This window comes from Terrapene carolina, unplaced genomic scaffold (genome assembly GCF_002925995.2).
Source record: "Terrapene carolina triunguis isolate 2854851 unplaced genomic scaffold, T_m_triunguis-2.0 Scaffold120, whole genome shotgun sequence".
In the NCBI taxonomy this organism is placed as follows: Eukaryota; Metazoa; Chordata; order Testudines; family Emydidae; genus Terrapene; species Terrapene triunguis.
Genome location: NW_020664471.1, coordinates 594,027 through 605,850, shown reverse-complemented (window position 1 = coordinate 605,850; position 11,824 = coordinate 594,027). Strand labels below are relative to the sequence as shown.

Sequence of the window (11,824 nt, the reverse complement as noted above, 5' to 3'; positions counted from 1 at the left end):
CCGGAAGCGGAACCCGCTCGAGCCCTTCGTTAACCGGCGTCTCAGGTCACCTGTCCGGGCGGAAACCGGGCACCACTCAGCCGTTCCGGCCTGGGGCGCTCGGGATGGGGGCCGTGGGGCCGGTGGATTGTCACTGCCACCTCGCGGCGCCGGACTTTGAGCGGGTGCGGAGCAGCCCGGGGCGGGGGCGGCCCTTGCTCACCCCCGCCTCAGCGGGACCCTGCGCCTTGGTCATCCCCCTCCCCATTCCACCAGCCCCCCCGTCCCGCCCCTCCGTGCCCCACCGGACCCTGCGCCTTGGTCATCCCGCCCCTCCATGCCCCGTCGGGACCCTGCCCCTTGGTCATCCCCCTCCACCAGCACCCCCGTCCCGCCCCTCCGTGCCTCACCGGACCCTGCGTTTTGATCACCCCACTCCAACAGCACCCCCATCCCGCCCCTACGTCATCCCCTCCGTGCCCCACTGGACCCTGCTCCTTGGTCACCCCACTCCACCAGAACCCCCCCGCCCCTACGTCATCCCCTCCGTGCCCCTGCGGACCCTGCGCCTTGGTCACCCCCCTCCCCATTCCACCAGCACCCCCCCACCCCATCGGGACCCTCTCTCCGCCTCTTGGTCACCTTCCCTTCGTGCCCTATTGGGTCCCTGCCCCATCAGCCCCCCTGTCCTGCCCCTGGGTCACCCTCTGCCCCACCGGGACCCCCTTCTGTCCCTTGATCTCCCCTCCCCGCCCCATCAGGTTCTACCCCCCGGCCCCCGATCTACACTCTAACCCTTGCTCCCCTCTCTTAACCCCCCCCCATCTGGATTTCACCCCCTCCTGCCCCTTGCTCACCCCTTCCACCTTGCTCCCCACCCCCAGTGCTTTACATCAGGGGCCCTTGCTTTGGGGTGTGAGGGGCTGCTCAGGGATTGCTGGGGCTGCTTTTCCCTCAAGTGGAAGGTTTGCATCTCACAGATGGGTGTTTTCCAGCCCTGTGGCATCACTCCATGACTTTTCCACTGTAGCCCTTCAGCTCTTGCTCTATTTGCAGATCCCTTAAAAGAGTAGACACTTGTCATTTTAAAAGTCTTGTTCCCCTCTCTGATTCAGGTTTCCAATAAAACATTATAATCTCTTTCAGGATATTGAGGATGTATTGGAAGAAGCAAAGAAGGTGGGTAACTATACTGGCATTTTTCCATAGTTGTAAAGTGTTTGCTAATTACTAAACATGGGACTTGCTCCTGTCAGCACTTACACACATGCTTAAGTTTAGGCATATGAGTGGCCTCATTCAGGTCAATGAGGCTACCCCCATTTCTAAAGTTATGCATGAGCTTGTGTTTGCCTTATACTGAAAAAACTTCAATTCTGCTAACATTGCACATTTCCTGTTAGCTGGGCACAAAGTTTTATACTTTAAAATACAGGATTGCAACACAAAATGTAGTTAAATGTGGAATTTATACGACGCCTAATGAAGTCTGAATATTCAGCACTTTCAAACGCTATACAAACATGAAGTAATCTTCACAATAGGAGTCCATGTCAGAGCTGAGATTAGAATTTGGAAGATCTTGATTTACAGATCTGTGCTTACATCACAGCTCTCAAGTCATCTGTGACAGTGACTGTGTTTATTTCATCTGACAAGGACAAGCTAGACAACAGCCTGGCTTAGGGACTGTTAGGAATAAAGTAAAAGCCTCCCCTGGCTGTGCTTTGTCCAGAAACTTTAGTGACTTGGGGACTGATCCTGCAAACTGCTCTGCACAGCCAGGCCACTGTACTCCCATAGAGCCCCACCGACTTCTCTACCATTCTTTGTGGGCCAACTCATGCCTGAATGGAGCCCTGTAATTGCATGTCTTCACCTCAAGGTTTCCCTCTCATGCCTGGATACTAATACTGGGGTCTTCATCTCTAGCACCTCCTGGTGATCACTTCCTTGGCCCCACCAGGGCCTGTCTGGCTGGGTCCTCTCCAGATCACTGAAAAATTCATTCCCTTTTTGGGGTAACAAGAGGTCCAACTAAGTCCAAATAAATATTTTCACTAATAATACTTTGCACCTCTTAGGCTACACTGAAGTTCTCTGCCTTTTTGCCCCTATTCCTGGGCCCTACAGAGTTTCTCCTATGATACATCTCCTCAGCAGGCTTCCACCACTGCCTTGCCTTGTTAGATACTCTGGCAGCACCAGCACATCTCAGGAATCTCCCTGCTTTTTACAGGCCCTATCCAAGAGCCTCTGCTCACCCCCACAGGAGCCTGACCTACTTCCCGTAGATCTTTTCCAGCTTGACTTCCCCAGAAAGGAAACCCCTCTTCCTCCTCGCCAGACTGAGTTCCCAGATCTAAGTAGTCCTCTCTCTGATTCCCCTCCTTCCTTGCAGCTCGGGTTAGTCATAATTAAGTCTCCATCACAGTCATCTTGAGGATAGTTGTTTGGTTAGAGGCAAGGCTGAGCCCAGCTTGCCTTAAAGGACCACCCAGTTTGTACCCAGCCCCAGTGAAGTTAACCGACTCTGGGCAGGTGCAGTGGTTTCTCCATGTGGAGCAGCTTGCAGGATCAAGGTCTAGTCTTTTGCAGACAAAGTAGTTGGGGTTATATTTTGAGAAAGACAAATCTGGTTGAATACATAATATTTTTCTGAAGCCATAAATTTGTATGTAGCATATGGTTCTTAAAGGGACTATTTATGGTTAAGATGCTTTTGCTACCATTGTATGGACAGGAAAATCAGCTGTCATTTCTGTTTCTTCATGGATCCTATGGAAAAATCCTTATTAGGAGGGCAGGGTTTCTAATTCACCTATTTTTTCTTATTTCATTGTCTTACTTATTAGTCAAAATTGAGTGTGTTTCATTTAATAATGGGGTTTTCTAATATAATTAATATAAATGTTGGTACAGGTTGCTTTAGTGCTAGTGTAGTAAACTGAAATCCTTTATCACAGAAGAGTTACGGTAGGAGCAGCAACCGTGCAAACTTCCCTGTAGTATGATGCTGGCATTTCTCATCCTGACTTTGGAGCTGCCAATTCTAGGAGCAATAGGGTACTTCAGTTTCTATGGCTATTCAGTCCTTGGTGCTGAGATTGCCACAAGGCTGTAAATAAGTAATAAATGTGTTGGTTTACTTGTCCATTTGGCTATTACCTAGACCACAATGAAAGCCATCAGATAGAATAAACTTTCACTTACTGCTGATCTAGCTCTTATTGACATTAACTGAAGTCTTTTCATCGACTTTACGGGCATGATTTTGCTTCCATCTAGTTGTATTTGAGACAGTGGTCTAGAGTTGAAATGTTCCATAGCCCATTACCAAAACCCGGAGATGTCACGTCCCCCCCTTTAACCTACATTAGATGTGCCAAAAAGCACAGGGCTCATTGATTGGTTTTGGACTCTTAAATACCTAACCTACCCTATCCTTTAAAAATGCCCTGTTGTCTTAAAAAAAATTCTGAATTCATGGACATTTTTGAAAACTATTCTGATTATTTTTTTCAGTACTTGTACCAGTAGGTGGCACAGGGCTGGTTGCTAGGAACACATGGAATTTAAACCTTCTCTCCCAAATCCCACCCCAGCACTAGGCTTTCCAGAGAAGTGTTCATTATACATGAAATATCCCCACCTAATTTTTATCAATTAAATGCAGACTATGAGAGAGCTTGGAAGTTCTGTCAAGCTAGGAAGTTAATCTAGGATTTCCATTTGTTCCTCTGTGCTACAGCAATTTTATTTCCTGTTGCTTCAGGCTAAAGTTTTGGCGCTAGTGGCAGTTGCTGAACACTCAGGAGAATTTGAAAAAATTATCCAGCTTTCGGAAAGGTATTGTTTATTCCAACGACTTAGTCTTCTTTGCATGTGATTAAAACAATAATTATTTTTAAATGACTGCAGAGCAGTTTGATAAGGTTGGTGCCATGGGATTCAAAACATCAAGGAAAGCATGTTCTATGGAAAAGGAGAAAAAGAAAACACAGGTTGCGACTGTACATGGGCAGTACCGAAAGGACAGAGCAGTGTTAATGGCTGTTCATGGGATGCAGCAAGGCCTTACTTAGACTGTAAATTCCTTGGGGCGGGTACTGTCTACTGGTTCTGTGTTTGAACTGTGCCTAGCACAATGGGGTCGTGGTCTGTGACTGGAGGTCCTAGGTACTACTGCAATACAAATAAATAATAATAATTAATAAATGAGACCTTGGTGAATCAATAATAATAATTTTTCACTTTTCCAGTGCCTTTCATCCAAAAATTCCTAAGGGTTTTGCAAATATGAATTAAGGTTCATAACCCTCTTGTTAGAGAGCTAGGATATGCAACTTTACAGACAGATACATTGAGGAACAGAGAAGTTAAGTGAGTAGCCCAAGGTACATGGTGAGTCAGGGCAGAATGGGAATAGAATCTAGAAATCCTGACTCCTGTCTTCTGAACTAACCATTAGCCACACTGCCTCTCAGAGTCAATAGTATTGTACTAAGCATTTTTTCTATTTGACTCTTCTGTGCATAATCAAATGTAGGGTGTTTGAGTAGGGAGCTCTCTGCAATATCTAAAATCTTTCTGAGCTCTTTCCTGTTTGCAGGTATTAGAGTTGTGACAAAAACCAAAAAACTCAAGAACAAAAAGGCATCTTAAGCTGGAATCCTGCTGGCATTTATTAGGTTTGCTTTTAGGTGTCTTTATTTTGTATTATCTTGTTTATTTGGATTTCTGCATGCATAAAAAGTGCATCTCCAAAAACTTGTCACAAGATGAAACTTGTAATTGAAAGGTAGCAGTATTTTTATGAGAGAATAATATGCTTTTCACTTCTGTAGTTCCTTTTAACTGAGGATCTCAAAATTCTTTATAAACTTTAATTAAACTTCACAACACCCTTGTGAAGGAGGTATTTTCCCACATTTTACAGAGGGAGGGAAATTGGCACACAGAGATGTTGAGGCTAAAATTTTCAGAGAGACTACTGATTTCAGTTGCTTCAATTTCTTCGTATCCAACACTCATGGTCTGATTTTCAGAGGTGCTCAACACCCAAATTTATGTAAATTGTGAGTCATCAACAGCTTAGAAAATCAGGCACTACATGTGTCAAGTTGGACATCCAAAAATCAGAGAGGACTTTTGAAAGCCTGGCTGTAACTTGCTCAGTGTCAGAGAGCAAGTCCAGTCAGAGGCAAGAATAGAACCCAGGTACTCTGGCTTTCATTCTCTGGCACTAGGCATAAGATGTGCTACTGCTCAAGTGGATTGCTGGTTATTGGGATGACAAGGAATGTACTGTAGTCTTAATTGATTAGTTAATACTTTTTTCTCTAGTTCTTTACAATAGTCATGATGTAGCATGCTTTGTGATGTTTCCCATTGTTAATGTATTTCTCATTTCTAGGTACCCAGGGTTTGTCTTGCCATGTCTGGGAGTTCATCCAGTTCAAGGTATTCCCCCAGAGGAACAATGCAGTGTTACTTTAAAGGTATAAATAAACTCTTAATTGCCACATATCCAGAGTGGACCAAGCAGCAGGCATTCAGAATTGACTCATTTGACATTTAAAATAAATCCAATCTATACTGTACATGTTGCCATAATACAGAAAACACTGTGGATCAAATCCTGAGGTCCTTACTCATCTTTGATTCTGTTAATACTCAAGCAAAATGCTACTGAAGTAATTTGGCTCTCTGTTTTACAGAGGGCTACAGTGGAGCGGATGATCTGCTTACAATCAACATAATGAACATGCACATTTAGCTGTCCCTCCACTTCCATGGGGAGTGGAAGACTAAAGAGAGATGTATACATCTGTGTCCATGCCCTGACCATATTTGGTGACTGTTTGCACTCAGACTAACAGCTGGCATGTACAGGATATTAATAGATCTTGTCTTGAAGAGTTAATTACATGTTCCATTCATCTAAAAAATAAACTTTAAGGCAGAATGGCCTTGCAGGATCTTTAAACCTGACAGACTGTCCCCCTTTCCCCCCAACCTACTGTAGGAGCACGTTTCAAGGTACACAGATGACAGATTAAGTGGTTCTGTATCACAATGGAACTGAATTCATCCTGCTCTTGCTTTGCAAGGATAGAGGGTTGTTTCTTTAATTTCTTTTTTCTTCTTCTCGCAGGACCTGGATGCTGCATTGCCACTTATAGAACTCTATAAAGATAGATTGTTGGCAATCGGAGAGGTAAGTAGAAGATCTGTGTTTTGTTTAAATCCTCTTTTTTTTTTTTTGCCAGCGTAGGTCCTCTGAGTTACAAGCACTTAGCACACGATCAGCTCTGTATAAACAAAAAGTAATACTAATAATCTGAGCAGCTGGAGAACCTGACCTGACATTCCAGCACTGAAAATATTTTCCTTCATATACTTCCCTGATGCATCTCCCCAGTCGTCTCCCTCCCCCTCTTCCCCCCAGCTGCTACTTACTTTGCAATGATAATTTTTCATCTGAACGAGATTTTTTTTTTGTCTACCTCTGAATCTGCTATTAATGCCCTTCAAATAAATAAATTGGCAACGGGAATTACCATTCACACAGCAGTAAGGGAATAGCCTGAAAAAATAGAAGAAAATACAGTAATAGCATTTTTTATCTTCCTTCTCCCCTGCCCCCAGTCTTTCCAGTTTCCCCACTTTTTCTCTCAAGTTTTTTCAATTGTACTTTTCATTTTTAGAGTTTCCTGACCCATCCTACTCCTTGCAGCTGCTCTTTCCTGCTAAGAATAACTCAATATTTTGATTTCAACCCAATGGGAAAGTGCCAATGGAACTTGACAGTACAGGTTGAATGAAAAGGAGGAGGTTTTAAAAGCTATTAGCTACTTTTTATTTTATATTTAGTTAATGGTGTGGACTTGGTATGAAGTATCTTAAATATACATACTATCTTTCACCTGCAGCCATGCCAACTTGTGCGGTGATCTTGAGAGCAAAGTGTGGTCAAGCTGGGTCAGTACTTGGATGGGAGATCTCCACTGACCATTTAGGGGCTGTGGAAAGCAGTGTCCGTGATTCAGTTGCTGATCTCTTACCTTTAACTCAGTACTGAACTGAGGTATGGTGCAGGGTCACTACTGCTGAAGGTGCTGTTTTTAGGATGAGATATAAAACCAAGTCCTGACGACTTTGGTTCATTAAAGATCCCAATGCACTTTTCATAAGATTACAGGTGTTCACCTCAGTGTCCTGGCCAAATTCCCACTGAGGTACTTGCAGTCTGCTTTCCTAATTTGCCTCAGCAGTTTTGTTTGGCTGGGATTCTCCTTTACTTCCTGTCCTAAACTGTGGTGTGGTTTTATATGCTGTTGTGGTTTGAGGCTTGCTTAATTAATGTTAGTAAAGCTGTTATTACTTCCTCTCAGTGGATTCCACAGCGCTTCAGAAATCATGTATGTATGAATGTATTGAATAAAACTAAAATGTCAATTTATTGACCCTCAAAACACAGTGTAATAGGTAAGGAATTCATAGTGTTCACTCGAATCGCCACTGAAATTCAGGGTGGAATGCAGCAGAGCAATATTAGAGTACAGGTAATGCTACATGACAGTTTATTACAGGACATGAAGGAGAATAGCTGTACAGTGGCTTGTATGACTGGTGATTGGTGTCTGAGCCCACTTCCTGCAGGACACATGGTCATATCTCAAAACCAACACAACAAATGACAATCTTGCCTGCAGTCTTAGCAGAGAGAATTAAATAAATATGAAGTATCCTCTTACACCTGGATGCCCTTTGGTTTACCCTCTGACACCGTGCAAGGTTGAGTCACACTGACATGTCAGTATAGGTAAATTTGCTATGCTGCACCTGTTCTGTAGATAAGGCAAGGACTTCGGTTGGTACAGCTGTGAACCTTTCTCAAACTTAAAAATCAACTGAAAATATTTAATTCCAATACTATACAGCTGGCTGACTTCATTAGAAATGGGCTTGAGCTACAGATTCAGATCTGAATCCGAACTTCCCTTGGAATTCAGAGGATTCTGGATATGGGGTTTTAGTTTGGAAATCATTGTTAAACAATGGTTATAGCTGCACAAAAGTCATCTATTGGTTAAAATGTTGAATAAAGTTCTTGGGTCTCTCAATTTATTTTCAACTCCTAAAGTGTTTGAATGTTGAATCTAAGCTGTAACAGACCATTTCCTATAGAGCTCATTTTAATGGCAATCCTTCCCAAATGTATACATTTAAAATTGACTGGCAGGATTGAAAAACTATTTCTTTACTGAACTGCAGACTAGTATGTAAAGGAATCAGGTTGGTGAAACTTTCTTATGTCTCCTCTTGTGCTGTAGGTTGGACTAGATTTCACTCCCAGATTTGCCAGCACTGATGAACAGAAGCAAGAACAAAGACGAGTCTTGATCAAACAGATTCAATTAGCGAAAAGACTGGATTTGCCTTTGTAGGTCTTGTTTATACTGACAGGTTATTGTGTTTCAGAAGAGATCTAAAATCAAATTCCTTCATATCTGTAGTTATTAAAGAGCCCAGAGCACTTAGAAAAGTAAGGATATTGCCTTCATTGTCTTGGCCAAATTACAACATGGTAGTTACATTGTGCCTACTTGGGTTAACCCCTGTAGTTTCAATTGCATCCTGTAGTCTTCTCTTCTTGTCCTAGACTGTTGCTACTGTATTTTCATGATGGCTGAAGTGATTTCTTTATACATGTTTGTAAAGTTCTTAGGGAATCTTTCTTGGTGAATGGTGCTATAAAAATTGCTGTCAAATCAGTTAATCTTATTTAAAAAAATACTCTGCTTAATTTCCTAATACTAGTTTTTCTTTTCTTCATTAGAAACGTCCATTCTCGTTCAGCTGGAAGACCAACCATTAACCTCCTAAAAGAACAAGGTACTTTTTTGGGTCACTTAATGCTATTAAAAATTCATTTTTTTTTTCAGCAGCCTTTCTTTGGTTTTACCATATCTCCTTATCATGCATGTCAGTTTGCTTACATAAAGCCGGATGGGCACAGTTATGGAGGTCCTTCTCAAAGTACTGTAATTTTGATTTATGGGATTTACTGTTTGATTGAGGAACTGTTCAGATTGCTTTAGCCACTAGCAGTTTGTCAGTTCAAATACACCTTCTGACAGACCCATATCCATGCTCAGCGTCTGTTCAGCATATCACACTCTCCAGGTTGGCATTGAAATTCTACTTTTTTTTATTTTTTAAAGGTGGACATTTTAAATACATTTCAAAGAGTGTTACAGGCAATTAACTGATATGATACTTTTATAGCTTAAGTCTTGGAGCTCATGAAGTGGAATCATGGCGTTATTAAAATAGATAAAAAAATTAAGGCTCTGGTATCTCTTATGTTTTGAACTAAGATCAAGTGTTGTATCAATTTAATATCAAATACTCACACTCCTGGGGGATGGGGTATCCTGCACTGGTAGGGGAATGGACTCGGTGATTTAATCGGTCGTCTTTTTCATCTCTTCATTATTGCCCAATTTGCCTTACTTAGTGGGGGGGAAACCTGTAAAAAGAAGAAAGGAAGGAAAGTGAATATAATTTCTGTCTGTCTCTATTATGTTAGAATGATGATGTCAGCTCCTGACAGAAACTCCTTGGTCCGACTGTACTTTCCTCAGACTGTAATGCTTTCAAGAGAAGGAGATTAGGATTGTTCCCATGGTGCTATCTACCTCCTTCCCTCCCCAAACTGTCTCTGCTTGCAATCCCAATCATATCTCCCAACATGGCTCCTCTCGTAACAGGCTTTTCTTCTCCACGTCCCGCCCCTCCACCTGATCTGTTCTATAAGCTATCTGTCTGACACCGTAAGCACCAACTGTGCTGGCATCACAGGAGCAGTTCTGACTCTGCTCCTCTCCAGAGCACTGTAATCCTAGAGTACAGCGAGACCAAGGGTTCTAGTACTAGGAGGTGACATCATAGTCCTACCACGAATATAGTTACTTCCTAATTGGTTTGGCTCTCTGTAGGTGCTGAAAGGGTATTGCTTCATGCATTTGATGGGAGGCCATCTGTGGCGATGGAAGGAGTGAAGGCTGGATATTTCTTCTCCATTCCTCCTTCCATTGTAAGAAGTGAACAGGTAAAGTTCAAAGGGACTAGTCCTATCTCAGTATTTGGGGATTGCAGCCTGTAACCCTCAGTTTATCACAAAGAAAATATTACTTTCTGTTAGGCTGATTTTTTTTTTTTTAACCCTATAATATGTAAACTTCTGGTGACCTTTTCTTTGGAAAGCTCTAGTGCTCCCTTGCTTTGGAGTAGGGACGCAGAATTTGGCAGGGGGAGACTTGTGTGTCAGGAATGAGCCTTATGCTGTTCCTGTGAAAATCCACTCTAATTTGGCCAAGTTATATGTCCACGAAAAACTGCAGTTTGCACATGCTCAGCAGAGACTTTAAATTTTAGCAGCTATATTCTTCAAAGATCCCATCCACACTGGGCACACTACAGCCACAGGCCAAGCAGGACTTTCCCTGCATTGCTGCAGGCTGTGCTGGGTTTAGGCACCTGAAATGAGAGCAGGGAGCTTGCCTGTCCTGTGCTCTAGTAACTCCCTGCTGGGCCCAGGCAGTTGGAGGAGGAAGCAGCTGCCTGATTTGAATGCAGAAGGGACAAGAGCCAGACTACGATGATGGAATAGATTGGGACAAGAACCCTGGGGATGGGAGGTGGGACAAGATTGGAGGAGAAAAAATAGTATGCATGTAATTAAATATTGTATCATAAGACATATGCACAAAGAGGATGAATTAGGGTTGCACCGGCAACTTTGATTCTGGTATATCTGAGCTTTTGAGTGCTTTACTTTGCAACCCTAATGTAGTTTGTTTGTTTTTCATGTGCAATAATATTATTTGATTTAATAGATAATAATGGGCTGAGTGCTTCACTAGGGGTGGCATTGTGTATATTATGGAGACTTTATTAAAAAGTAGTTCATGTATTCTTGACCATTTTTTACTACTTCCTAATTGTGCAATTAGCAAAAATATATTTACAAGATCCCCACGTGTATTACTGCCATGCCTTTAACATGAAACATACCTCTCTCTCTCTGCTTTTTTTCCCTAGTTTGAGTGAATGAGCCATTTAATAGCTTTCTTGTTTCCTTTAAGAAGCAGAAACTTGTGAAACAGTTGCCCTTAGAATGTATGTGCTTAGAAACCGACTCTCCTGCACTAGGTCCTGAAAAACAGGTAAATTGTTGGTTTCTCCACTTCTGCATTTCTAAAAATGTAGCTTACTGAGGACAGTAACAGAGGGCAAAAATTGAATAGGCAGAGACAAGGAAGGAAAGACATTGTCAGAAGAAATTGGAAAAGAGATAGCAGGTTGATAAGGCAGAGTGATACAAGGAGCCAGTTCCCAAAGGCAGGGACTACACAGGAGAAGACTCTTGCCAATTGCAGGAATAGATTGAGAGGAGACTGGTGGAGGATGAGCAAATATAACAGAAATTACATTTAAGGCCCTATCAGTGGTATATTTGAAACCATTTGCAACAACTGGTTCTGAAGATAAATTGAATCTGACACTAATGTAATTTCAGATTCTTTAATTTATTCTCTGTTTTTGTACATTGCAGGTGAGAAATGAACCAAAGAATATTTTCATTGCTGCAGAGTATATTGCCAAAATGAAAGGAATCCCAGTGGAAGAAGTTATAGAAGTGACGACGCAGAATGCACTGAAACTGTTTCCCAAACTTCAGAAATTTCTCTGGAAATAGACCCAGACATGTTTAAAATTTGCAATTACATTCTGTCCCAACAGCTAACATGTGCAATAAAAAAAATCCGTCTTG

The 11,824-nt window shown here is 42.3% G+C and overlaps 1 protein-coding gene across 3 annotated transcripts; it reads left to right on the top strand.

Moving 5' to 3' along the window:
• Positions 1-26: 26 nt before the first annotated feature.
• LOC112105087 (putative deoxyribonuclease TATDN3) lies at positions 27-11,824 on the top strand. Of its 3 annotated transcripts, XM_024197739.1 has the most exons (10): positions 27-164; positions 1,126-1,158; positions 3,755-3,828; positions 5,396-5,480; positions 6,137-6,199; positions 8,319-8,428; positions 8,825-8,880; positions 9,987-10,099; positions 11,136-11,216; positions 11,606-11,824. In XM_024197739.1, the coding sequence occupies exons 1-10, from the start codon at positions 105-107 to the stop codon at positions 11,747-11,749; spliced, it is 819 nt and encodes a 272-aa protein (XP_024053507.1). In that variant the 5' UTR covers positions 27-104; the 3' UTR covers positions 11,750-11,824. The 3 variants fall into 3 exon arrangements, with proteins under 3 accessions (XP_024053507.1, XP_024053506.1, XP_029767604.1); XM_024197738.2 differs by lacking the exon at positions 3,755-3,828 and having other exon boundaries at positions 80-164; positions 1,095-1,158; XM_029911744.1 differs by lacking the exons at positions 27-164; positions 3,755-3,828 and adding an exon at positions 537-944.

What these genes read in the sequence shown, in the direction of transcription:
- LOC112105087 (XM_024197739.1), top strand. Translation starts at nt 105, where the DNA reads ATGGGGGCCGTGGGGCCGGTGGATTGTCACTGCCACCTCGCGGCGCCG. An exon ending in GATTGTTGGCAATCGGAGAG is followed by an intron (nt 6,200 to 8,318) that starts GTAAGTAGAAGA and finishes CTTGTGCTGTAG; the next exon opens with GTTGGACTAGATTTCACTCC. An exon ending in AAAAGACTGGATTTGCCTTT is followed by an intron (nt 8,429 to 8,824) that starts GTAGGTCTTGTT and finishes TTTCTTCATTAG; the next exon opens with AAACGTCCATTCTCGTTCAG.